General features: G+C 55.3%; 1 protein-coding gene and 1 long non-coding RNA gene across 11 annotated transcripts in view; one reads left to right on the top strand and one right to left on the bottom strand.

Annotated features, from left to right (window-relative positions):
* Positions 1-9,006: 9,006 nt before the first annotated feature.
* ST3GAL1 (ST3 beta-galactoside alpha-2,3-sialyltransferase 1) overlaps positions 9,007-27,691 on the top strand; it is a 62,413-nt gene continuing 43,728 nt past the window's right edge. For 2 of the 10 annotated variants that reach the window (XM_036264423.1, XM_036264414.1), the window contains exons 1-2: positions 9,007-9,286; positions 25,323-25,484. Coding sequence is in view for 3 of the 10 variants with exons in the window: in XM_036264413.1 (XP_036120306.1) it covers positions 23,609-23,851; positions 25,323-25,490 (411 nt within the window). In the remaining 7 variants the exon portion in view is untranslated. The other 8 variants (XM_036264419.1, XM_036264417.1, XM_036264418.1 and 5 more) reach the window with 8 other exon arrangements.
* LOC118631805 lies at positions 16,045-17,600 on the bottom strand. The gene is made up of 3 exons (XR_004959905.1): positions 17,381-17,600; positions 16,569-16,731; positions 16,045-16,185 (listed from the first exon to the last, which is right to left on the bottom strand). It is a non-coding gene; the product is annotated as an uncharacterized LOC118631805 (long non-coding RNA).

The following is a 27,691-nucleotide window of genomic DNA, read 5'->3' as shown; positions in this document are numbered from 1 at the left end:
GGAGAGAGAGAGAGATAGAAACATCAATGAGGGAGAACATCGACTGGCCACCTCCTGCGTGCCCCCCACTGGGGATCAGGCCCACAACTTGGGCATGTGCCCTGACCGGGAATCGAACCAGTGAGCTCCTGGATCATGGGTTGACGCTCAACCACTGAGCCACACCAGCAGGACGAAAACTTATTTTTTATCATTATAGCACATGCTTCAAATACCAATGTGCTGATTTCCCACCAATGTCATTAGTTTCCCATCGCTGGATAAGTCTAACCCTCCCCTGGGTGGAAAAGTGTTGAGCACCAGAATAAACAAGCCTTTTTTTTTTTTTTCTTTTTTCTTTTTTAATATCACAAGCAAGTACCATCCTAAATGTATGAGCTTCTCAACCAAAGATTTCTGGCCAGAACACAGGGTCTGCGGGACAAGGACGTTTTTTTTTCCTTGTGACAGTTGGCATGCTCGGTCTTTGTTCTGGTTACTATGGCAACTAGCAACTCCAAGTCCACACTTTTGCACGTGGGATTAGTTTCTGCACTCTTGCCCTGATCTAAGTGAGCGATCTAACCCCTGGAACGTGGCAGCACAGACGCTAATTGCCCCCGGATGCCCGTGTCCCTGAGCGTGTGCCCAGGATGAAGACGGCATGCGGGAGCGGCCTGGGAAATGAGCTGGAAGTGGCGTGGCGTGGCGTGGCGTGGGCCCTCTGCAGGAGCTGTGTCTAAGGTAGCAGGTGTGCTCTACCTCCTTCCGAACCTTGGAATAAAGACTTGATGCCTGGAGCTGGAGCAGCCAACTCAGCCTAGGAAATAAATTAGGGGTGCGTAGTGTGCACTGAGGTGGGACAGCCTGGGTCCCCGCACTGTACAGTGCCACACCAGCCCAGTCCACCAGGACCTGTAAAAGGGAGAAGTTAAATTCTACCTGATTACTGTTACCTTGGGTTTTCAGCGGTCAAACCTAATCCTAACTGCTACAGATCCTATCACCTGATTTGCACACATGAAGTTCGGAATCCTCCCTAGTCAGCTATTTTAACCCCGATGGAATCCTCCCTTCTCCCGGGCCTGGCTATAGACCACAGGCCTAAGGCACCCTGATGACTTCAATGATTTTACCAAATCGACACCCCAAATTAATAACAGATGTCACATCTCTCTAAACTGAGGCCGCAGCTTCCAAGGTAGATTGAGCTGCCTCCAGAATCATTAAACGCAGGTCATTAAATGCAAGAAGCTAACATTAATTTATCTTTTATGAGTTTGCAGTTCAAAATATGTCAACGCCAAAATATTTAGTCAATCAGTGCACTTAAAAATAGCAATAACTAACTACTGTGCACTTTCTCTGCACGTGGCCCATTTAATAGTCATTTAACTCTCCCAACTGTCCTAGAGGGTTGATCCTGTCATTGTCCTCATTTTAGACACAAATAAGCTGGGGCGAAATGTTTTGTCCAAGTTCATACCTGCAGCTACACAAACCACTAAGTGACAGAGGTCCCCCTGCAGGCACACACGCATTCTTGTATTGTTTTAACTATCAAAAGGGGAAGCCCTGGCTGGTGTGGCTCAGGTGCTTGAGCATCATCCCATGCACTGAAAGGTCACTGGTTCGATTCCTGGTCAGACACATGCCCCGGTTGCAGGCTCCATCTCCAAAGGGGGCGGGGGGGGGGGACGTGCAGGAGGCCTCAGATCGATGTTTCTTTCTCTCATCGATGTTTCTCTCTCTATCTCCCTCCCCCTTCCTCTCTCTCCAAAATCAGTAAAAACAAAAATATAAAACCCCACAATATTTTTAAAAGAGAGAAAAAAGATGTTTGTAGGTTTCATCTCAAGGAAAGGTAACCTATTCAACAACACAACAAAAATACAGGAAATTAAACTAAAAACAACGCAGCCCTCTTTCTGGTTTCTCAGCAACATAGATGGATGTCATCTTCCTTCTTTTAAAACACGGAACACATGTCCCAAGTTTAGATATGTAGGCTTGGTTTGAAATGGTAATAAATAAACAAACAAACAAACCTACCTGCTCTCCCTCAGTGGAGAGGTGGGCAAATTCGGAATTTTAAGGCCACTGTTGTTGGGCACGTTGTTTAAAAATGAGAGGATTCCAAGGGTTCCTTCCCCGGAGAGATGCTGCTGGCCTCACGGAGCCCTGACACTTGGCAACTCCCAAACTGTGTAATTTTCCATTCTCATTTATAAAACATTTGCAGGAATGTTGACAAGTATAATATGCATCAGAAAGACACTTAAATTAATAATGGTCATCATTTATTGAATGCTTACTAAGTATCTGGCACTGAGCGAGTAATTTTTTATATAAAATCTTTCTCCTTAAAATGAGGCTGAGAGGCAGGTACCACGTGCCCATTCTGCAGATGGAAACCGGGAGACTCAGAAAGTGTCAATCATCTGATCCGGGCTGCACCTGCAGCCACCTGGCGGAGTCCAGAGCCCCGCCCTCTGCCCTGTGCACCGCTGCCTCTTCCCACGAGTAGGAGCCTCTTCTCTCTTCCTTCATCCAATTTCCCAGGCTAAGGCGCTGGCTTTTAAATGTCAGAAAACCATGACACAGAACATTTTGATCCCTAAAGAGCCCCACAATTTCTTTGTAAGAATGAAGGCGTGAACTTTGGGGTCTCAGAGAGATTTCAAATGCAGTAATTGCATTCTGCCTGTTTTGACTTACTCAGAAATAAACTCTTTGGAAAACATCCTCGAACAAAAGCTTTCTGGTTGCAAGGACCCTTAGAGATCACCCTGTCAGCGGTTTCAATGCCTGGAACGGTTTGCCCAAATGGCAGCCGGACACAACAATCGAGGGCACATTTGTGGGCTCCGTCTCTTGTCCCTTCTGTGTTTCTCCCTTGCAGTACCTTCATAATGATAATTAATCATCGATTTTGTACTAGCTCCAGGATCCGGCCCAGGGCCCAGCACAGAGCAAGCATTCACTCGCTAATGGATTAATGCAGGTAGGTACCCAACGTGAAACCCCTCGGTTCTCATTGCACACAGTTGGAAAACACGGCTCTAACTCAACCTGCTAATCGTACCGGCAAGAAAATTGATGTCAAAAGAAAAAAAAACTGTCAGATGACAGGTGGCTACAAAGTAGCAGAGCCAGGACCTGGAGCCAGGACATCTCATCGGAAAGACTGTCCACGGCTCTGTTGGGATTTATGGCTGAGTGGCTGAGGGCCGGACTGTCCACCCAGCCCCTGTGTTACAGAAGGAAGTGGTTTTAAAAGGCAGATTCCTGGACTATGAATTCCGATCTCTGGGAGGGGCACCCGGAAGCCTATGTCTAGAACATACCTGCTAGAGTCACCCCTGTGCACACCAAAGTTTGAGAAGCCGGCTCTAAAGGTTCCTTGTCTGGGGCTCCCGTACCCTGAGGCTCAGTCAACCGTGATCATTCTTCTATTTGGGCCTGGACTCAAGCACCGCTGACCTGAGAGTTTATCTATAGAGAGTCATGTTCTTGCATGAATTATTCATTCCATTAGCATTTACTGACAGTCACCATGTCCTCAGGGCTGCTCCTTGTCCCTCTTTTGTTTTGCACAACATCCCCAGGTGATGGCATGACACCAGGTCTCCGCCACCACCTGCCACCTGTGGCTCTCCCGAGTCAACCCATTCCTGAAGAAGGTGCCTGCCTGTAGCTGTGTGGCTTTCCAGAGCAGGGCTGCAAACTCCGTGTCACTCCTCCCATCAAGAGGTGGCACCTCCGCCCCCTCCCCAAGTGTCTGGACAGGCACGTGACTGCGAGAACAGAGCACAGTGCATTTGGGAAGGCAGGCTTCCCGCTGGTTCTCCTGGGATGCTCCTCCTCAGAACCTAGCCTCCCTGCTTCCAGAAGCCCAAGCCACGTGGCTGTGCTCTGGGGGGCGGACCCTGCTGAGTCAAGCCTTCAGGGCAGCCCTTCGCTGACCCCGGACCTACAAGTGGGAAAGCCTCATGCACCTCCAGTTCTCAGCCATTCAAGTTACCCCCAGCTTCAGGTCCTCCCAGACATGGTGGGGCTGAGACCCTCCCTCCCCCCGGGTTCCAACCAGACTCCTGACCCACAGAGCCCATGGTCAAAAGGCAGTATCTGTTGTTTTTATGCCCCTAATTTCAGGGAAGATTGATTATGCAGGATTCGTAACCAGAACCAGCAGCAACTGAATGTCCCACAAAAAAATGAAAGGTGACATGTGAAAATGGTGTTCACCTCCTTTTCCGTCCTGGGAGGGCCAGTATTGGGTAGGGTGGCAGGGGACAAAACTACTCACTGTGCTACCTTAATGAAACAGGGCTGAGCCCTGGCCGGTTTGGCTCAGCAGTAGAGCGTTGGCCTGCGGTCCAGAGAGACCCGGGTTTGGTTCCCGCTAAGGGCATGTACCTCGGTTGCAGTTTGTCCCCGGCCCTGGTTGGGTGGTGCGGGTGGCAGCCACTCGATGTGTCCTTTTCACGTCGATGTTTTTCTCTCTCTCTCTCTCCCCCTCCCCACTCTATCTGAACAAAAAATGAAAAAATGTCCTCGGGGGAGGATTAAAAAAAAAGAGAGAGAGAAACAGGGCCGAGCGTTGTTGCGGATTTTCTCCCACAAAGCGAGATCCAGGTGAGATGCTGCCGGCACTGATTCCGCTGCTCGGGGATGCGGTCCAGGGTCCGAGCTTTGTGCTCTTTCACCCCCATTCCCAGGCTGACCTTGCATCAGAGGTGGCCCGGCCTTGTGGGAGCCCACGTGTGTGTGTCCGTGTGTGTTCTAGGACTGGTGGGTGCACAGAACACAGGTTTGACGGCCGTGGCAGGACACTCTACTTCAATATTAGTTTGTGGTTTTGTCCTGTGTGTGTTCGTGGTGACAGTTTAACGCAGAGCTCGTGAGCTGCAGCTAGGAAGACGGGACTCTGTGACAAGGACGTTAGGAAGCCATGGCTCTTTCGGGGTCCAGCAGCCTAGGCCAGCAGAAGGCTCTGCTATGTTGATTTCAAGGACATAACAACACGTCATTTAACCAGAGCTGCTGGGCTGAGTTCATTTCACTTCTGGTATTTATCTGAAGAAAACAAAATCACCACCTTCGCAAAGATGTTTGCGCCCCTACGTCCAACGCAGCATGACTTACAATAGCCAAGGCATGGAAGCAACCTAGGTGTCCATCAATACATGAGTGGGTGAAGATGGGTACCTGTGCACAGTGGAACACTGCTTGGCCATAAAAATAATGAAACCCCGCCATTTGCACAGCATGACTGCCTCTAGAAGGTACCATGCCCAGTGAACAAGGCAGACAGAGAAAGACAAATACCGTGTGCTTCCACTGACATGCTATCTAGAAGTAATAAAATAAAATAAAAAACCCACCACCAATGAGTAAATGAAACAAAAACAGGCCCGTAGAAACAGGGAATAAGTTGATGGTTATCAAAAGGAATGAGGTGGCCCTGGCCGGTTTGGCTCAGCGGTTAGAGCGTCGGCCTGCGGTCCGGAGAGACCCTGGTTCGGTTCCCGCTAGGGGCACGTACCTCGGTTGCAATTTGTCCCCAGCCCTCGTTGGGTCGCAGCCACTCGATGTGTCGCTTTCACATCGATGTTTCTCTCTCTCTCTCTCTCCCCCTCTCACTCTATCTGAACAAAATATCGAAAAATGTCCTCGGGTGAGGATAAAAAAAACAAAAGGAATGGGGTGTGTATGTGGTGGTGGGGATTAGAAAAAGAACAAAACTAACCCCTTCGCGGTTCACATGCGAAGTTTCCCGGTGCTTAACCTTAAGACTTTCTTTCCTAGAAAATCCAAGAATATTTCTCTCTTTATCTTGTGGCTCCCAATGGAGATTAAATCTACTCCTTCCTGAGCCAAATTCTGGCAGAGAGATCAGGGTGGTCATGATGGATCAAGGTCCATCAGCTGGCTGAGCAGGCTGTCGGGTCGAACCTGTGTGAGTCACGTGCGCGTGTGGTTCTGCTGACTCTCGCCCCCGCCCTGGGTTCTCAGGGTTGGAAGGGGCTCAGGAGCTATGTCCTACACGCTCTGTGAGGCGAAGTCTCCTGCGTGGCTCCCTTTACTCAAGGCGAGCATGCTGCCTGGGCAGCCCAGCACGGTTCGGTTGTCGGCCCATGACCTGGGGAGGCGTGCCAAGGAGACCCCTTGTCTAGACAATCTGAAACCCAGAGTGGGTGATCAGTGGGCAGCGAAGCTCAAAGGGGGGCAGGGAGCCAGAGGGAGCCAGACCCAGGCTTTCTCCGTCAAGCCCCCCACTTCCAGCTTCCGTCTGCACGTTCCCGCGTTACCTCTTTTCACATCAGGCAAGTTGGGCCAGCTCCTCATACACCACTATCCCAAAATGCAGAGAGACCAGGGTGGTCATGATCGATCAAGGTCGATCAGCAGCTCCCAACTCACCTGTGACAAGCAAAGCAGCCTCTGCTGTTCTGCAGGATCATTCAGACGGCATCAGGACCCATTAGGGTCTTCCCACTCTGATGAGCCAAGGAGGGGTGGGGGCAGGGCGAGATCAATCTCCTTCACCATTACTACTGAGAGCTTTGCTGTTGCTGAGACCACGGTGGGGAGAAGGTGAGCGTCCAATCAATGTTGGGGCTCCCAGGAGACTGTGTGCAGACACCCCCAGTAGTGACTAATATGGGCTGTCTTCCGGCAGTGCCTGCTGGAGACACACTCGGGGTCAAGGAAGAACGCTCACGCACGCACACCCTGACGCAGAGCCCAGACCCGGCTCCTGCATGCACCAGGGGCGTGGGGAGTACTGCTTTCACGAAATGTCCCAACTCCAGGAAAAAGGAGAAGGGGAGAGACGCTCTCTGCTACCTACTAAGACAGACACTGTATCAGGAAGTGGGTGAGAAAAAGCCCCTCTGACATCTGGGAAAAGATGTCGGATAGCCATCTCTGTCTAGATGCGGTGATGATTTACGTGTGTCTCAGAGTCGCCCAGTAAGGCTTCCGTCTCACCGTGGAGTCATCAAGGGGAACTACTAGGAGCCATGGGCTGAAGTGAGCTGTCTGGCCCTTGGCTGCCGAGCACAACAGCTGGGTGACCTGGGGCCACTGACCTGCCCTGTCTGATCTTCCCCCATGCTCCTGCGCCCCTCCTCCCACAGGAAAGCACTGTGGGGAATGCCAACTGTGGGGGACACCCTGCCTCCTGGCTCAGAAAGAGCCAAGTCCCCTGGTGCTTCTAGGACGGCCTGAGGCCCCCCCCCCAGAATCAAAATAAAAGCCGTAAGGGTCACTAAACACCCCAAACTTTTCTCTCAAACGCACAGAGGGCAGCAAACTCGGCCAGGTCCCAAGCCCCCAAGGTAGTCGGCAGGGCTCTGAAGAATTCTTAGATTCACATGCTTTTTTTCTATTGTTTTATTTTGTTTCCCGCACTGATTCTTGTCCTCCCCGCCTCCTCGAAATTCCATCTCTCTTCCACCTCATTTTTTCATTTTTTGTTCAGATAGAGTGGGAGGGAGAGACAGGAAGAGAGAGAGAGAAACATCGACGTGAAAGGGACACATCGAGTGGTTGCCACCCACACGACTCAACCTCAGCTAGAGACAAACTGCAATCGAGGTACATGCCCTTAGCGGGAACCGAACCCGGGTCTCTCTGGACCGCAGGCCGACGCTCTAACCGCTGAGCCAAACCGGCCAGGGCGCTAGGTACAGTTTTAAGGGTCTTTCATGTATGAATTCACTTCATTATCACAACAGCCTTACATGATGGATAGTTACTAGGCCAATTTCACAAACGAGGAAACTCAAGCACAGAGCTAAGTAAGCTTGGGGATTCTGTGACTGGCCTATGACCCCACGTCGGCCAGTGACAGCGCAGTGTCTGAAATAAGAAGTCTGATCCCGCCGCCCTGACCTGAAGCCTGATACTAGAGCATCTCCCTGATGAATGACGGCCTAGAAAGCTCTCTCCCGTTCCATTGCAAAACATGACCTCTCCACCGGAAAAATGGGAGCTGGAAGAACGAACTGACCCTCAGGCCAAACTACACTCCTTTCCTCTTAGCATTATTCAGAAACGTTGCGAAAGAGGTGAAGTCCAATGAGGGGACAAGACCTGTACAGCCAGTATTTTTTTAATGCCTCTTAAATCCCGGTCCAGCATTTAGCCTCTTAGACTGGCATTCTGCCACCGAGCAAATGTCTCCAACTTCCCCACTTCCCTACAAAGGAGGGAGGGCAAAACAATCCTTAAATCTGCTCCCAAGAGGGGCTGGTCCTAGAGGCTGAAGACACAGGCCACCTTGGGGCCAGCCACTACCTGGGTCACCCCGCTCTGGACCTGCTTCTGCACGCTGACGCCTCTGAATACCGGAGGAGGTAAGGGGGGCGGCAGGCAAGTAGGGGAGGTAGGGGAGGGGGCCGGCCGTGCCCTCTCTGTGGCCCAGAACCGGGCCCAGCTGGGCCTCACTAGCACCCCAGCACCGCTGGCCCTGCTCCTCCCCTCCCCTTCCTTAAATCCCACCTCCAGTCCTCGAGCCAGTGGGCGACTCTGCACAGTCACCAGCAGGGGGAGGGGCCCCTTCTAGCTACCCTGCACCCCACTGGGGCTCCTCAGGGTACCGCCAAATCCTCGCGGTGGGTGCCCCCTGCCTCCTCCCCTGGCTGACCCCACGAGGCCCTGGGCCACCTGGACGCCTTCCCTAGCTTAAGCATTTACGGCGGCAGCCTCGGCGCGAGGTGTCGCCGAGCTGTCCCCACAGCGCCCCTCTGGGGCGGCGACTCGGTCCCGTGCCGCCTCCGGCGTCTCTGGCTGGGCCTCGGCCGAGCGGGCTCCGGTCCACGTGGCTCCGGAGCTCTATATTCGGCTCGCAGGGAGCCCCGAGCAGGGGAAGGCGCGCGCGCGGGCGGGAGGGAGCCGCGGGGGAGGGGCAGCGCGGGCCCGAGGGGCGGGCGCTGGGCGGAGGAAAGGGAGGGCCGCGCGGCCCAGGCGCCCGCCCGCCCGCCCGCCCGCTGCCCCGGCTGCTGGTCCTGGCCGCCCGGCCTGCCCCTCCCGTTACACCCCGGGGGAAGGTGTTCCCGAGACCGCTCCCAGCCTCACCCCGCCTCCCGGGCTCCAGCCTCCGCCGGCGGAGCTCCACTATGCCAGACAGTTTCGACACTTTGCAAAGACAAAGACCAGAGGGAGGAGGAAGCGGAGGAAGAGGAGGAGAGAGAGAAGGAAGGGGAGATGTGAGCTGGGAAGGGGGCGAGTGTTTGGGGCACTCTCCGAAGCCCCTCGTCCCCGAAGCCGCGGAGAGCCCGGCGAGCCCCCGGCCGCGGTGAGTGAGCGCGCACCGCCGGCCGCTGCCGGGTGCGCAGGGGCTGCGTCCGCGGAGTTGGGGCTCCGGCAGTTTCGCGTGTGTCTCGGAGGTGATTGCCCGGACCCAGGAACAGAAGTGGTGGGGAGGGGCCTAGGAGGGTGTGACAGTGGAGTGGGACCGAAGACCCCGGGCACCTGGGAGAGGACACACGTAGGGCGACCCACCCCTCGCCCGGGCGTCGCCGGGATCTTTGGGAGAGGACGGGGGTCTGGCAGGAGGCCGGGGCCAGGGGTCTTCAGCCTGTACTGGAAGAGCTGCGGGAGCCCAGCGGGGGCCTTACAGCAGGTCCCGTGCAAGGTCCCTGGGGTGGCCTTGTGACACTGCGCTGGGGGCCGGGCTGCGATCTCCAGGGTCTTGCCTGAGGGAGGACGGAGCGGCCGGTGGGGCCGCGAGTGGGAGGACAGACACCCCACCAGCCACGGGCTTCGGCGTTTTCCAGCCGAGCCGGGTCTCCGAGGCCAGCGGTCGCGGGACAGTGTCTGGATGCAGCCTCCAAATCCTCTGCGAGCAGGCGCAGATCCAGGAGGTGGCCATGGCCCCCGGGGACCCGAATGGCCCGCGTCCCTCGGGATACGGTGGAGAAGTTGGTGCCAGGGACGGGGCAGCCGGACGTGGCGTGGTGGGCAGTGAGGGACAGGGGTGGGCAAAGCAGAGCTGGCGAGGCTGACGCTGGTGGCAGCCCGAAACTCTGAGCCCTCCCTACCCCCGCTGGGCGCTGCAACGGCTGCGAGCTAATCTGACAAAAGTTAAAAACTTGTTTGCGTCTCCAGCTGACCTGCGCGGGGCAGGGGCAGCTCCTTTGCAGAGCACCAGGGGGCAGGGAACCGTGACTCCGGGGCCGTGCGCCCGGATGGGGTTACAGTTAGATTCCGAACTGGGACAGTGGCGCAACTTTCAGCTCCGTTTACGAGGCGTGAGTATGTCTGAGCGTGACCTTGAGGGAGGAAACGCGGCTGAACTTGAGGTGGGGGTTGAGACTGCGCCCGGCTTGGCACGGGTAAGCCCAGGCTGCGCCCTCCAACACCCTGGCCTGGTCTCCACCCTGTCCCCCCTCTCCCCTCTCCCCTCTCCGCCCCGAGGGTCCCGGCTGGCGCCGAGCACCCGGTGGGCTGGGGAGGGAGCCCTCGAGCCAACACGTGCACGCTCAGAAGTGCGCGAGTGGGTGGGGGCTGGGCGAGTCACTGCGTCTGCCGGGATCTCGCGTCCCCCGGGGCGGGGGGCGGCCTTGACCCCGAGGGCAGTGACCTTTTCACCAGGGCTCGCGCAGGCATCCTCCTGCCTTTCTCGTGGCCACCACCTCCGGGACGCCTCGCCTCCTCTGACTGCTCCTCCCTGCGGGTGTCCGCGCCCAGCGGATTCGTGCCGAGATGGTTCCCCGGGGAGACCGCCAGTGCCCACACTTGCTGCGGGGGTGGTGGGGAGGCCGGTTCTTTCCAGCGGGGGCGGGGGGACGAGATGAGCGTGACGGTGGTGGGCCAGTCGTCTCCAATGCGCATGGCACTTAGTAGGTACAGGGGCTGTTCCCAGAGGCCGCTAAGATGGAGGGCGCTGGCGGGGCCCGGGACACCCCTTCTCCCCGCTGCCCTGTTCTAACTGCTGAACACACACGAACCTACCTAGTCGGGCCCTGTCGGCTTCTGGCTCCCGACTTGCCTTGAGCACCTACTACATGTGGGGCTCGAAGCCGGGCCATTCCTAGAAGCTGCTGGCACAACCTCGTGGTTTTTAACGGGAGCTGCGGGGAGTGCGCGGAGGTTCGGAAAAGACAAGGTGCACTGCCCCCTGCCGGCTGCCGTGGAAACTGGCGCTTGACTCCCAGGTGGGGAAGGGGCTCCAGCAGCAGGGTGCCTGGGGTCCTTCATGGTGCCTGCCTTTCTGCCCCCAAACACGGTGGCCGGCTGTTTTCTGAAGCTCGTGATTGGTTGAAGAGAACCCCCCAGTTCACCATCCCATGCCCCCTGCCTCTGCCCAGATGTGGGTGTAAAGTTCCAGGCTTCCTTAGTCTCCCCTCCCCTCCCCTCCCCTCCCCTCCCCTCCCCTCCCCTCCCCTCCCCTCCCCTCCCCTCCCTCCCTCCCCTCCCCTCCCCTCCCCTCCCCTCCCCTCCGGCTGGGGGTTTCTTCAGGAGGGGGTGGATTCGGCTCCCAGCGGGTCTGCACCAGCAGGTGGAAGCTAGCTTCTAAGCAGCCTCCTTGCTGACCTCAGGGTTCTGCTCCCCCTTGGAAGCACAGGCTGGGCACTCCCCTGGCTAGACTCCTCTGCACCCGTCCTGAAGTCAGGATCTCCATAGAATTGGCCATTGGAAACCTTTGGTCCCCTAGGTATGGTAGGGTGGCATTGAGGGGTCCTGGAGCCTGGGGGGGGGTCTCTCTCTCCCCTCTCCACCAAGCAGTACCCCCCAAGGCCAGGATATCACTTGGAGGCAAGCTGTCGGCGGTCCCCCGGAAGGGGCCTCTCTGAGTCTCCTGGTCAGTTAACCTTGCTTGAGTCCTTTGCTGAGTAGCAGCTGCTGACTCAAAGGAGTTATATTTGGACAGGACTTTGCCTTATGAGATCTCAACCTTGACCCTCTCCCCAGGCCCCTCCCACACAATAAAAGCAACCAAGAAAGCAGAAAATGAAATCCACCGGTCATCTTGACCTTATACTGCTTCCGAGTGAGTCCTGTGTGCACATATGTCCGTACATGGGACAGGCAGTGGGAGGGCCGGCCTGGGCACACAGCATCCTAGCCTAAGACTTACACACACTCCGTTCAGTTGAGGAGCTCATGTGGGACCTCAGCCACCGCCACACAAAGCCAAGGATGTGACAGCTCGGGCCCCAGCGAGCACCTCAGTTCTGTTCCCAGGGCCAGTACTTTGAAACTGGGCACCCCAACTGTTCCAAGCTCTGGGTCTCCATTCCACTCTTTGCAGAATGAGAACCTTTGGTGGGGTGGTGGGGGGGGGGTGCAGCAGAGCCTTTCTTTGAGAAGACAGCCCCCACCTCGTTTGCTTTGGCCTCCAGCTCCATCCTCAGAACCCTGCAGGCATTCTGGGCATCCTGTGCCCACCCACCTCTCCTCTCTCGCGCGGGTGCCCAAGCTAAGTCATCCTCCAGCAGTGACTCTGGGGCCTGAAACCCAGCAGCAGAGGTGACACTTGTGGGGACTCCCAAATGATGCCTGTGGCAAGTAGGAGCCATGGCGACCTCGCCAGGACCTGTCTTGTCCCCAGTCTGAGCCGAAAGTGTTCTTCGGCATTCTCTTGTTCACCTCTTTCATTTCAGTGCAGAAATGCTGAGGTCCAGAGCGGAAGTCCAGGGACCTTTGGCCTCAAACTCCAAAGCCCTCGGTGTGTCCCCTTCCCTGAAGCCTCTCTGTTCCTTACTGGAAACCACTGTGTCCGCGGGACGCCTGAGGATGTGCTGTTTCTTTGGGTTTTGTTGCTGGTTAGATTTTGTGTGTTTTAATGCCTTGCTTTTGTTGATTTATTATTTGTTTATTTTAATTTATCTTTATTGTTGAGAGTATTGTAGGTTGTTTTGATTTCAGGAAACCAGTCATTTGTTAGGGATTTACATCCCAGGCACCGTGCGGTGCTAGAGATACACAGATGGAGGAACATGCGGCTAGTCCTTGCCCCTCGCCCCCAGGATCCCGGTGGTCCCCTGCTTGCGCAAGAAAAATAAGGAAAATAACAGATTGGCCATAGGTCTGTTTCGCATGGTTCTGCAGAGGTGAGGGATCTGGGGATTTTCAGGGTTCCGTGCTTTGGCCCCCATTTCCTGCAGTACCCCCGGTTTTTGCTGTTGTGGGATCCCTCCTTGCCGCTCAGCCAGAGCGCAGACCCTGAACACGGATCCTCCGAGGGCTTCGGAGCGTGGCGTGGCAGGTGGCGGCTGCTTTCGCTTTAAAAAGCTGCCATCCAATGCTTTGCTTGAATGTTGGCCCTTATATTTGATCAGATTTAAACAGCTGATTTGGGACGGTGGGGTTAGAAGGTGTGGTGGGCAGCGTGTGGGGGAAGTGCCCGGGTTTCAGGAGCACATGCCACGCTCTGACCACGTGAGCAGGACGAGCCGGGCATTCCGTGGATGAGAGTCGAGGTGCATGTGGGCAGTTCTCCCCTGGGATCCGGGCACCATGAGGATTAAACAAGATCATGCGAGGGAGAATACCACCCCTGGGGCCGGGCTCCTGGACCCTACCGGTACCAGCTAGGAATCTTTGTGCAGGAGTTGACTGAAAGTGGAAAGTTCTGCAAGACTCATAGAAGAACACTTAAATACAGCCTGGTTCTCAGCTTAATGGTTTGTTAACCCCACCCCCACCCCAGCCCCCCACAAGGAGCAAGGCCACTTGATGAGGTAGCAGCAGGCTTCTGTCATTCCTGAGGATTGTATGCGACTTGTAAATTTCTCTTCTTAGGGTGACACAGAGAGTGGTGGGGCGGAGTGCACTGCTGGGGGGTGCTCAGCACCCTGAGCCCATCCTGTGTGGCCTGGCCAGTCAGCAACAGGTGACGTGTCAGAGCTGAAGGCACTTGGAGGGGACTATTTGTTGTGGCTGTACAGGGACAAGGATTAGACAGAGGGGTTTTCCTACCAAGTCAGGGCCACCCCGGCAGGGGAGCCAGTGACCTAGAACTCCGAACTCCTGGGTCCCGGCCCTGACCCCTTCCCACCTGTTTCTGGCTGGGAACATTGAGCCTGCTGCTTGACCTCATGAGTCTCCCATTTCCTCACTAGCAGATGGCTGTATAAACTCCCACTCTGCCTGTACCCCGGGAAAGTTGTGGGAAGCTCACAGGCGGAGACCGGTACACTTGCTGTATAGATAAATAATACATTTAGCAGCATCTGCTTTTTTTAAGCGTGTCATGTGTGCCCAGGAGAGGCAAGTATTTAAAATAGTAGATCACTCTGGGTTCCAGTTGGAGCCACGCACACTGACATTAACAAGGGAGGTGGCAGCCCCTGGACCCAGTCACCACCTTCGCAGAAGAGGTGAAGGGCAGGATGGGCGAGGGCAGCCGGGAGAGATACGCAGCCTCCCTTCTCAGCCTGGCACGGAGGAGCCGGAAAGATGAACTCTGCCACCTTGCTGTGCCCTGCCTGCCCACCACAGTCTCTGTGCCACCGAGAGCTGAGCCCACCCAGGGAGGGTGGGAAGCCACAGGGACCCCAAAGGACCTAGGAGAAGCCAGCGGCCAGAGAGGAATTCCCTTGCCCAAGGCCACGCAGCCGGTGGAGGCTTGAGTTTTAACCCGAAGTGTTCTGTCACCGCCAGTAACTGAGATGCTACTGAGCCCCTTAGGTTTTGTCGGTAGCGTGGTAATGAAACGCGGAACAGCCGCAGTATTGAGGGTTCCGTCCCCGTTTATCACTCATGACCCAGTGATGGAATTACTGACCTTTTCAGCATCTCGTTTTCCTCATTCGTCACGGAGAAGATACAGTCGATGTGAAAAATAAGCCAGTCACTCTGAAAATGAGCTTTTATTCCTGAGAAGGTGGTGGAGGCCGGGTTGTGCTGGTAGCCTGTTCACTATCCAGATATACTACTGGAATATTTTTATGTTGAAAGTTTTTTCCTTTCCAGAAATTCCATCTGAGGATGTTTGGACTATTTCTTCCGACTGTGTGTGTAGGTATCTTTTTTCTGCTAAAATACATAAAAGCTTTCTAACCGGGTCTGAATCCGGAGCCCTCCAGAGAACATAAAATACCAGGTAGAGCTCACTCCCAGCCATCCGGAGAGGTCGCAGAGACAAGAACACTGGTTCCAAATTGTTTGGCAGAATTAAAAAAGGGCTTTTGAAAGGTTCACATCTGGGTGTACGAGAACATTCTTTCTCTGAATCCCACCAGATACCTTGAAGAAAATCAAGTCCAAATAGGTATCATTGTAATCGATTTTGCTACATTAGAAAGAAACCCATTTGGATCCACGTTGAGCAAACAGCCGGACCTGGCTAAGAAGGCCTCGTGGGGATTTGCTCAGCCCAGGGCGCTTGAGAAGAACCCAACTGAAAACAACCGAACCACCTGGCTGCTTCCTAACCCAGGGCAGAACCCCTCCCAAGTACTGCTCCGTGTTCAAAAAGCCCGAAACAACTCCACATGAAAGACGGAAAATCCATCTAATTGGGCATTTACCTTTTCAGAAATAAAAGGCTCAGTGGCAAGGAAAGAAAAGGGAAAAAAAGAACACACAAAAGAACCCTCTTTTCTTGGAAGACTCGACCAAAGCCCAAAATAAACCCCCTGAATTTGCTTGGCAGCCTATGAACCTGATTTCTCTCCCTCCCGGGGTCTGGGAGCTCAGGCAGCTTCGGAAACACCGACCTCTGCGTCCTCTGCCCTTGGCATTCCCAGCCCTGACCCTTTGGCCCTCAGGTGACCCTTCTGTGCTGCCTTGGGATGAGGGGCGTCCTTCTCGTGTGACTCACCCAAGGTCGCACTGCCTCTCTGCCCACCCAGATCTCCGTGTGCCTTTAGGTACCTTCGTGGGAAGTGGGTCCTCCCAGGGCAGGAATAAGCCCACACTTTCACCAGATACGTCTTCCTGAGCTCACCTCTCCAAGCCCCACCACCCACCTTCCCACCTTGACTGTACAGATGAAGCCAGGTGACATGGCCGACCCCAGGACATGTGCCCGGGGAAGGGCAGATTCAAGCCTCTGACCCTGGGGAGCCACCTTCTTCCTCCCTGCTCTGTCTCCACCTACCTGTGGTCCCTCCATCTGCTTGGCTGAGTCTGAAACAGTGACAAAGGACCGTGCATTTAAGTCTTGGCATCCTGATGCGACCCTGGAGTCAGCTTAGGGAGCTGAAATGTCGTCCTTGTAACAAGGGCACGTAACACATCACGACACTGCAGAACAACACACCACCGCATCGCACAGCACACCCCAACGAGAGAACACAACATAATACAACAGGACAGAACCACACAACACAAGGTGGCACCGCATCGTATATGACAACAACCACAGCTACCACATTCAGCCCGTGCAAAGCAGATACTGATCAACCCGCACCAGAGCGACGCGGCCAAAGCCCGAGTGAGCATCAGGACCCCAAGGGCGCCATCAGCCCGGGGAACTCGGGCCAGGCCCAGGTGAGGTTCTGCTGGCCAGACCCAGGCAGGCAGACCACCGTGGCCCCTCCAGAAAGGAGCTGTCAGCAAGTAACGCAGACGTTTAGTGAGGTCATTTCCTGCCATCTAGTTCTTTTGCATGTAAGTAATTTTCTCACCAGGGAGGGAGTCAGCCACCACATGGAGTCCAAGCCCAGGGACAAAGGCCTGAGCAGGGTTTACAGCGAGGAGAGAAGAGCCTGTGGAGTCTGCGCTTCAACAGTTTCTGGAGGGTAAACTGATGAACCGTCAGCCAGCAAAGGTTGCTGTGTGCATTCTTTCCTTGAGTAAAATTTCAAAGAAAATAATTTTAGTTGATGAATTTTCTAGAAAACCCCAAAAGTGTGGAGACTACGTGAGGGGCAGAAGGTTCCCCTTCTGCCCAGACCCTGTCAGCACCTCAACTGTGGCTGGTCAGAGTTTCCTGTTACTTTCATTAATATCACATCCCTAGTCTTAACAACAGCTCTATAAACTTCACTGTACTTTTTTCCTAATCCCATTTTACAGATGTGGAAACTGAGGCTTAGAGAAGTTAAACCACTTGCCCAAGGTTACACACTGGAAAGTGGCAGAGCCACAGTTCCTAACCGCTCCTTTTCTGCCCAGAGCCTGAGATCTTGGGCACCAGGGTATGTAAGTCCAGCATCATCATGTATCTCTAGACCCTGGGAGCCTGCAAGGGTAGGGGATCCCCCCCACCCCCCGCCAGGAGTTGCAGGTATGAAACATGTCACCCTGGGCATCTGCCCCCAAGCCCAGCCCAGATTGTGCTATCCCATCCAATGAGCATAGCAAATAGACCCAAGTTCTGTAACAGCCGTTTTGGAAGGAGGTCCTGATTACCCTGCACACGTCTTTCCCAAGTATTATACGAGCAGCCTCATCCTCCCAAAGGCTGGGAATCCAAGCCTTTTCCCTGATTCACCACCTGGGGCCAGCTGGATGGGTCTATTTAGCCTGTGATAATCTGGCTGGATGTGGCTCTCCACGCCTGCCTCGCGAGGCCGATTGCAAGCACTCCCCTTGGCTTGTTGACATCGCTGGAGTTGGACCGCCCCACGCACCTGCGGACTCCGGAAGGACTGGGTGTCTACCGGGGGTCGGAGACAGGATCCTGAGCAGGAAGGAAGGTTGTCATCAGGCATGAAAATCTCCCCAGCTCCCTGGACAGGTGCCTGGACAGGGTACCTGTGCCAAGGACACTGACTAGTAGGTTGCTGCTGCAACATTGGAAAATTTCCTGCTAATAACTCACACCTTCACAATGCAAAGATTTCTTGTTCTTGCTCCTTGAAAAGGCTCTTAATCCTACCACCTGGAGGGGAGTTTGAATGGGGACCATTGCCTGGGAAATATATTCGCTGCCACAACAAGAATGTCTTTGTGGGGAGTATTCCTGGTTGTGTCTGAAGCACCATCTTTTTTTTTTATTTCTTTTAAATCCTCACCCGAAGATATTTTTTTATTTATCTTCAGATAGAGTGAGAGGGGGAGAGAGAGAACGAAACATCCGTATGAGAGAGACGCATCGACTGGCTGCCTCCCACATGACCCTGACCAGGGCCAGGGACTGAACCGCAACCGACGTACGTGCCCTTGACTGGAATCGAACCCAAGACTCTTTGGTCCACGGGCCGATGCTCTAACAGCTGAGCTAAACCGGCCAAGGCTAAAGCACAGTTTATTATTAAACTTCAGTCATTGGGCAAAAAAGGAAATTAAAACAAAAGGCACAGATTAGAAGACAGCGAAGTGGTACGTTACCACCTATTAGAAATTTCAAATGAAAACCATGCCTTTCTTAATGGTTTGAAGAATTGGTTCCAGCACAGGGTCTGTTACTCTTCTTCCTCCGCCCATGGAGGGGACCGGTGGAGCTAAGCCAGGATGATCCCCACGCTACGGGCGGATCCATTAAACCGATGTCTGCATGACGACAAGCATCCAGACAGGGAGGAAGGGTGGACCGGCCCCGGGGGCCGTTTTGAATATCAGAATACCTCTGCGTGGTCGGGACCTGCCCCTGGGACCAAGTGGAAGAGGGCTTCTGTCTTCCTCTGGCCACGAGCCCCAGCGTCATTCATAAGCGGTGACCGTCACTGCAGGAGGGAGGAGTACGCGTCCCTTGATGGTAAAGCTCAGAGGCTGTGCACCAGAGAGCAGGAGACGAGAAGGAATCGGCGTCCTGGCGTCTGTGAGAGGCTCAGCAGTGCCCTTGTCCAACCTTCGCCTACTCCGAGACTCCAGTTGTTCATCTCCCGAGCCCGTCATCGATTCTCTCCGTAAAGCAGTGGCGCTACCACCGCCTTGCTGTGTGACCTTGAGTGAGGCGCTTAGCCTGTCTGTGTGTGTATTTCCTCTGAGCAAGTTTCTGTTGTTTCTTGTGAATTCTGGCGTCGGTCTGGGTGTGCCCTTTATCTCTCCTGAGCTTCTGCCCAGGAAATGCCAGGTATCGGTTGTTCTGGGCTCATTTAAACTTGTAAAGAACGCTCTAGGGTCGTCATTGTTAGAGGTATTTTGACCGTTGAGAGCACTGAAGCTCACTGAATTTGGCCTTGTGCCCTAAGGTCCCCCAGGTTGGTAGCGGCTGAGTTGGGGGCTGCTATGCACCCCATCCTACCACATCCCCATGCCTCCTGTAACACACCCACGTGGTGGGAGGTTGCTGGTCTCAGCCTGTGTTAACCAGACCCCTGCACACCTCCCTCCCACATCCTTCTCTTTGTTCTGAGAGTCAGATAAGAGGCCAGTAGAACAAAGTCCCCCTGCACTGAACCATATTTCAAAGGGCTATAAATAGGACAGTTAATGGTGACCCTCAGGTCACATTCACCACCGAGGGACTTTGTATGACGCCACCATGTCCTTTTTTCCAAGGTTTCCATGGTCAAGAGAAGTTTTCTTTCCTTCTTTCTTCATTCCTTCCTTCCCTCCCTCCCTCCCTCCCTCCCTCTTCCTTTTGTTCTTTCCTCTGATCCTAGAAAACAAACACATTTCACAATTCCTCCCAAATCTGAGCAAGGACCCCACTTGCTTGTCAGGCCCGGAGGAGACTGCTCAGCCGCCGGCATCTCCTTTCTCGGAAGGCGAACCCAGTTTACCCAACAGGAAGGCCAGCCTCGGGGGCACCTCCTGTTCAGGGGGCCTTGGGGCAGAGGGGACGGGGGGAGGGGGCAGAGCGAGAGCAAAGGATCTGGGTGAGGGACTTCCATGTTCTCTGCCTAAGCCTGCCCTCCTTACCAGATGGGAGTTGAGATACTTAACACAGGAGAGGGTGGAGGGAACAGCTGGTCTTCCAGCTGGGGGACCGATGGGGCCTGCTGACAGAGCTGCGATGGAGAGAGCCGGTGACCAGGGATGGAGCCGGTGGAGGAGCCCAAAGGCCCCGTCATGTGACCGGGGAAGGAGTAGGAGGAACACAGCAAGGCCCAGCTCGGTGGGTCCTCCATGACCCGCGTTCTTTCAGTAGTAAGGGTGAGCAGGGGTGTTTTCCTGTGAGCAGAAAGACATTCGGTGAGACCCGGGCTTCAGGAAAAGCAGCTGGCTGCCGTTCCATAGGTGGTCCACGCGGGAATTATTGGGCACCGTGTTCGGAGAGTTTGCTCCAGTGTGAGAGGAACTGGTGACTCTGTCTGTCTGGGGTTGTAGAACTGATTATATTTTGGGGCCTGGGGAATTAGAAACCGAAAACCAGTTGGCGATGTCCATCTGGTTACTGAGGGAACTAGGGAGCCATTGATGATTACAGGAAACCCAGTAACCGGAGGCACATGCTGTCCCTCCCATCGTGAGCCGGTGGGATTTGAGGTGGAGAGGACCACCTTCTACAGCCCAGCCAGTCTGGGTTGTGAAGAGAAAGCCTAGTGTTCAGCATGGCCTTGGCTTGGCCAGTGTCTAATGTGTGGCCTTGGGCAAATGACATTACTCTTTAGAGCCTCAGTCTCCACGTCTGTGGAATGGGTGGAGGACTGCCACCCTCCGAGGACTGCTGGGGAGATGGAATGAAACCGTGCACCTGAAATGCTTAGCATGGGGCTGGCCTAATTGTCTGTACTCATCCCGCGGACGCGGTTGTTAATAGTAGTATCTCCCCTGGCAAAGCAGGCGGACCTCAGCAGGTGGCCTCCCAATTCAGAAATTCAGCCCTTGTGAGCTCTCCAGTGTGCCGGCCCCTGGCGGGAGGGAGGCCACCCTGCAGAGAGCAGCGTCTGCAGCCTAACACACACACACACACACACACACACACGCGCACGTCCTGCCCACGTTCTCTTCCGGCTCATTTCCAGCTGCGTCAGGCGGGCTCCCTCTGCCCCTGGGCCCAAGGCCGGGGCCCATCCACCCCCCGAAGGGGACCACCAGCCACTGCAACCGGCTCCCCTCCGCCCTTGTCAGTGCTGCTGGTCCTGACCCACACCAGTTCCTGCCCCTGCGCCTGCTCGCGTCCCGATCGGGCATCCCAGCCACCCGGACTTTGCATCGGCCTCTGATCTGCCCTCGCACCTTCCTGGTCTGGGTCACCTGTCCCCTGTGCAGACTGATCCGGCCAGATAGTCTCGGTCTGGATCTCATTCTCCGTGGTCACTGTGTTCCGGACAGGAATTCGGACTGAGACCACCCACCCACTTGTTCATCTCCCGTCTCCTCCTGGGCACCGAGAGGCCCGGCTCCTTGCTCCTGTGCCCATGCCCCCTCCCCACACACCGGGCTCCTCACGGGCAGGCCCCGGAGTGTACTGCTGCCCCCCGCAGGGCAGAGCTGTGCTGCACTTTTGGGACAGGCTCGGGATTGTGTCAGTCCTGCCCTGACAAGACAGCCGGCCCTCCGGGCTCCACTCTTGGCCGGGACCCCGAGCAAGCGACGTAACGTCTTCAAGCCTCTACTTACACACCCGCAAATGATGCAAGTGGTGATGCGCGCGCGAGGACCCTTGTGAGGACTGACGGGTCGTGAGGATAAACGCTTTCGGTCGGCCAAGTGCGACTGAGCACTTAGAAACCGTGTCTTGCTACTATTCATGACGGCGACTAGTTTCACCGTATCCCTCTTATCAAGTGACGTCGTGTTGTTTTCTATTCGTTAGTTCTCGGCACAGCCCTGCAAAGGATGGGAGCAGCCACAGTTCCTGTGCACCAGGAGGAGCCGAGCGCTCAGGGCAGGGCTGTTCTTTCTGCCGTCTCCCGTCTCCCGGCTAGACTGGCCCGGCCGCCCCTGCTGGTGCAGCCGGCTGCAGGCACACTGTTTCGGAACGTGACACGACCCCGGGCCTCCCAGAAAGATCCCTGTAATTTAAAAGTGCAGCAGTATTATTCAGCCAGGCCCAGGGCGAACAGTTATTCAGATGATCACTTTCCGCTCGGAGGGGAAAAGCGAGGATTTATTAAGCAAACCGGCTGCGCTCCTCCAGGAGTGAGGGAGAGTTTGATTTCCAGCCTCCTGCTCTGCCCCGGGAAGAAACAAAATTGCAGAATAAAATTTCTCGTGTGATTTATTGTATTATGCTGCACGGGAGACGCGCACACAGATGGCACGTGCATGGGCACGCTGTAATAGGGGCAGAGAAGGAACAATTATAGATCCAGAACAGGAAAGGGAGAACAGAAATGGGGATTTTGCTGGAATTTGTCCCAGTCCTCTGTGCACCAGCTAGCGTTGCTGGACGGTTGCCTTCCTCCAAGTCTCCTGGTTTCGACCCAGCAGTTCCGACGTGGTGGTCGGTTTGATGGGTGGCCGGGAGGGGCTGGATGGGCGGCACAGGATGAGGGGGTCAGCCTAGTAGCAGGAACAGAGCTCTGGGCCCGGAGCCTAAGACCTTGACCCTGCCCTCCCGCCATGTGACCATGTGCCCGCCTCTCTGGGCCTCAGTGTCCTCCTTTGTGATCTAGGAGAGCCATAGGCCGTCTTCTGGGTCTCCCTGAAAATGGGGATCGTCTGACTTGTCCTCCTTAGATGGCCCATGAGCATAGACACACTTCATCTGCTTTTTGTTGTGGTTAATCCTCACCTGAGGATATTTTTTCCATTGATGTTTTGTAGGGAGAGTGGAGGGGTGGGAGGGAGAGAGAAAGAAACACTGATGTGGGAGAGAGACACCGATCGGTTGCCTCCTACACACCCCCTGATCTGGGCAGGAATGGAGCTGTGACCCTTCGTTGCACAGGCCGACGCTCAACCCCGAGCCACACCAGCCACAACTCTGTCTGTCGGTAAGAGTCCAGTTGTTGCTCTGATTGCAGGTCACTGTGGCAGGGCCGGGGAAACGGGAGGGAGAGGGACCCGGATGTGGCAGGGCCCGGCCCGCGGAGCTGCACCGTGGCATTTCAGAGAAGTTTTCAGGGCCCGTGTTGTAATGCAGAGGGCGAGGAGTGTCTCAGTAGCTCATGAGGCCTCTCCGGGGACCCGCGGGTAAGGTAGTGCGATGACCTTGTGTTCAGTGCCCCGGGGCCCTGTTACCGGAGCTGAGAAACCAGGCTACGGAAGGTGGGCACACATGGGTACAGTCCCATCTTCAAAAGCCCCGAGGTTGCAAGCTTGCCAGTTGGGGTGACACCATGGCCAACTATGTTTTTTAAAGCCAAGACGGCTGATGACAGGATTGCTTCAGGTCTCTGTTTTGCTCCACGGTGAGTCTTAGGATCGAACCGAAGGTCACAGGTGGGCACAGGTGTCAGGCTGTGGAGACAGACCTGAGGCTCAGCTGGGAGGGAGGGGGCTCGGTGTGTGGTTTGGTGGAGAGATGTCCCCTGACATCTTATGGTATGGAACAGTTACAGTATGCCTCCCGTACGTGCGCACGGACTAAATCATGACATGATTTCGTAAGATGTAGCGTATGGAGCACAGGCTTCTGCTAGTGGCAGATCAGCCACATCCTAACGAGACTTAGATTCATCTGCTTCCTCATTCATTCGTCATTACTGGGGGTCTCCCATACCCGTACAATGTCTGCAGAGGGTTGGGGTGGGAAATCTAGTGACGAGTAGAATACTGCCCCCCCCCCCAGGCACTCAGTCTAGTTAGAGCAACCGACAGAGGTGATGTCTGCCACCTAGTAAATTCTCACTAAGTGAAAGAAAGAAAGAATAGAGAGATGAAGGCAAGGAAATGAATCGGGGAAGCTGCGCGTACCCCAGGGTGGTGAGGCCCCGGAGAAGTCATCATGGAGGTGTGCCCCATGAGTTCCTGTGGTCTCTCTCACTTGGGAAACAGTAGTGGCCTTTCGTGTGGCAGAGGTGTGCTGGGCGGTGGTGATAGGACGTCTGCGCCGTTGCCTCAGCGGGGTTATCAGGCTGGGGACAGATGTGTTCTAGGAACACAGGACATTCTGGGACCGCGGAGTGGCCGTGCCTGGCCTTGTCTGCAAAGACGTCCCTGGGGAGTACCGTTGATGCTGAAATCAAAGGCTGAGTAGAAAGTGGAGGGGACTGGGGATGGTGTGAGCCTGTGATGGGACGGGGAGGTCTGGGGTACAGCTCACAGGAAGCCCCGGCCGCTGCTGAGAGCCGGCTGCCGTAGGAGGCGCCGCGATGGCGAGCCGGCTGGGAGGTGGGGCAGTGAGCACCCACCTTAATCTTTCTCTCAAACAACAGGGGCTGAAGAGAGAGTTTCATTCCAGCAGCTTCCTTCCCTGGACACTCCGCCCGCACCTCTGCCTCGGTGCTTTGTGTATCTTCTATGAAAACACCCGCCCCACCAGTGAGCTTTAAATAGAATCTGTTTATAGTCAACCCCAGAGTCTTTAGGCAGAGGTGGGGTCAGTCTGCAGGGAAATTCTGTTGATGGTAACTTCCGAAACAGCTCCGATCTCTCGGCCTCACCTCCGACCTGGTCCTCACTGCCCGCGTGGCCAGCCCTGGACAGATAACTTGGTGGTTGTATACGGAGTCGGCTCTCTCTGCGTAACAAAGAGCCCTAAACCTAAGTGCCTTAAACAACAATCATTTGTTATTTCTCCTGAGTCTGGGTTGCCTGGGCATTTCCTTTATTCTGGGCAGCTTGCTCTGGCTTCCCAGACAAGCCTGGGGTCCCGCTGGGATGGCTGCATGCCTCTGGCCTCTCTGTGTCATTTCTCATCCTCCCAGGGGTGGGGGCGGGGGTGCTAGCTCAGGTGTGTTAACTTGGCAGCAGCAGGACTCATTCCCAGCAGCAAGAGAGGGGACACCTGGAGCAAGCAGACAGAGGGCGGTGTCCTGCTCTGGTCTGTTCTCCGACCTGACAGCCTTTGTCATACTGGGCACATCGACTCACCGAGCTCGCCAAGGGCAGCTGCCCATTTGTAAGGGGATCGTCACTGTGGCCCCTCGGATATCATGAGAGGATCAGATGAGAGAGCGGGGGGGCTGCACACTTCCCAGGGTTTGGGGTGCAGAGAGAGCTCAGCTGGGAGGCTGTCGTCCCCAGAGGTCTTCGAAAGCCACTTCCTGTCTGGCCGCTGCCCTGTGTCCACCCTGACTTCCCACTTTCACTTCTGAATCGTTCTCGGTCCTTACTCCTGGGGGACACTGTCCTCAGGCCTGTTCTACTTTGATGGAGAAGCAGCTGAAAACATCAACTCCTGTTCGAATTCTTCTTTGATCAAGTGGGTCATGTTTTCCTGCATGTCACTCGCAGCCCTGCGACCCGCTGGCCCCTAAGGACTCGTCTGTCCGACTTGTCACCAGGCCGAGCTCCTTGGGGGCATCAGTTAGGGTCCACTGGCCTTTCTGTCTCTGGCTCCCGGTCTGTGCGCGGAACGAAACAGGCGTTCACGTGGGAAACAGCTGCTGTACAGTGTCCGGCACAGGGGGAAACGGGTTTGTCTTGAGTCGTTTTCGAAAGGCGGCGGACGGACGCAAGTCCAGGCTAACTTAAACTTTCCTCCTCCTCCCGTCCAGCTGGTACCGCTTCCAGACTCAGCCTTTCTGACCCGGACTGACCTGGAAATACCGACAGGGGTCATCGGCACCGCCGGGGACTGCGGTGGGCGGACGCTTGGAGCTCTGGCCAGGACAGTCCCATGTGAGGAGCAGAGATGGACCGTCCTTCAGCCTCCTGAGGTAAAGGTCAGCGTAAGAAATGTTCGGGCCTGGAGAGGATGTTTATGAGGACCTGAGCCAAACCGACAGCTCGCTTCAGGAAAGGGCAGTTCTGCGCGGTATGGTCTAGGTGACAGGGAGAGGAGCGGGTGTGTCACAGAAATCCAGCCGTGATGGGTGGGGCAGAGTGGGGGCGGGCGGCCTCTGGGGTCAGATACAAAGTAAAGTGATAGACACTTGCGTCTTTTACTCAGGTGCGTCCAAGGCAGTTAACGGTCAACAATTAACGTGATAATGGTAACAATTGGGGGATGTGGTCTCCTCCCTGGGGAGGCGCCTGAAGGGGAAATGACTTTGTATTTGCAAATGCGATCTGGTGTGCTACCCTAGAGCAAAAAGACAATAGGCTGAGTGAGGACAAAGACTGACCTTTGGTTAGGGAAAAGTGCCCGCCTAGGCCGCCACCATCCGCCATCAACTGCTTTTAGTTTAGAAGTTGAATTTCAGACCGTCCTCTGTGGTCACTTCAGGTCTCTGAGTCTGTGAGGCCGCCTGGCAGGCCTCCGCGGGGCTTGTCGGGTTAGTATGTGGCCCCTTTTGTGTCCAGGTAAACGACTCACTGACCTTCCCCACAGAGAGATGTCATCTTTTCTGGTTTCTTCCTGGGATTACCCCAGGCAGGGACCAGATGTGTTCCCTTTCGTCTCTGTGCAAGTCGGTTCCCCTGGACAGTCCGTGAGGGGGGAGTTCTTCCTCTGGGGAGAAATGCAGGCCTCTTCCAGTATCAGGCAACCCCTCTCTCTCTTACAAGGAAAGCCTGGGCCCGCATGAAAACTGGTTGGCAGCGTCCTTCTAGTGACAAGTGACTGCCCTCCCGAAGGAGACCTGGTGACACTGCGTGGCCTGACATTTTTTGTAAATGCAGTCTGATTGGCACACAGCCACGCTCCTTGTTCAGGCACGTCTGTGGCACTGTCGCACGGAGCAGTGGCGGCAGGGACGTGTGGACGAAAGCCAGGAAGACTCGCAGTCTGGTCCCGACCGAGGTGTGTGCCAGCCCCTGGTCTGGGGCTGTCCGCACGCCACCGCCACTCCGTATGGGCTGTTTCCATTTCAGTTCATGACAGTGAAGTAAATTAGGAAAGTGGTCCTCGGTCGCGCTCCCCGCCTTTCAAGTGCTAATGGCCACACGTGGACGTGGCGACTGTTGTGGACATTGCCGATGGGGAGTGTTTCCAGCGTCGCTTGGGACACTGGTGATCACCCTGGGATGTCTGTCTTCACTCTGCCAGTGTCTAACTCAGCTTGGGCATAATTGCAACCACATGGGAGAAGAAAGGTAGGGTGTGTGTGTGTGTGTGTGTGTGTGTGTGTTAGATGCTAATTGGCAAGGATATTTATGTAGTCAACTACTATCTATCTACCTACCTATCTATAAAAGTGGAATTACTTTTCAAATCTCTTTGGGCAGCCAACCTATGGTCTCTCTTTGTGAGTCCACGTAGCACCGAAGCTGCTTGGGCCTTGGGGTGTGTTCGTTTCACACCCACGAATAGGTGGCTAAGACATGAGCTTAAGCCCTGCCTCGTCACAGGCAGGCAGAGGCATGTACGGCCTCCCTTAACGGTGCAGACACAGGTGTCCCGGGGGTGCGGGTAGAGGCAAGGGATAAGAAACAAGCAGAGGAAGACCCTGAGCCGAAGATCGGACATCTGGACATCTCGGAAGAATGTGGAGTGATGGAGGTGGAGGTGGTGGGGTGGGAGCGTGGGCTTCCTCTCAGAGAGCCCGTTGAACAGAGTAAGGACCCCATCTCAGAACTGGGTGAGGGCAGGCCTTACCCGGAGCACATGTGTATCCCCAGCCTCCGGCGTATAGATGCCGAGTGTGTACTGATGCACGCTGGTTCCGTGCATACGCTGGCAAACATTTCTGAGCTGCTCCTGTGTGCCAGGCGCTGTTCTAGGCAAAGACCCAGGGAGTTCACATCCTAGCAAGGAGTGGGGGAGGGGAGGGGACTGAGGATAATCAGGAAAAGAAATGTGTGTGGTGTCAGGGTCTGGGCAGGCAGGGGGCTGGGGGAGGACAGCTCACAGTGCTGATAAGAGATAACCAACAGGGAGGGCTGAGGGAGCCCGGGGGATGGGGGTTGCTGATCAAAGGACAGGCAGGGAGTGTGCCCCCAGCCTGGAGACCAGGCCTGTTTGGTCCCGGTCTTTCCTCCCCCA

The sequence above is a fragment of the Molossus molossus genome, unplaced genomic scaffold (genome assembly GCF_014108415.1).
Source record: "Molossus molossus isolate mMolMol1 unplaced genomic scaffold, mMolMol1.p scaffold_m16_p_16, whole genome shotgun sequence".
Classification (NCBI taxonomy): Eukaryota; Metazoa; Chordata; class Mammalia; order Chiroptera; family Molossidae; genus Molossus; species Molossus molossus.
This window is presented reverse-complemented; position numbering and strand designations above follow the sequence as displayed.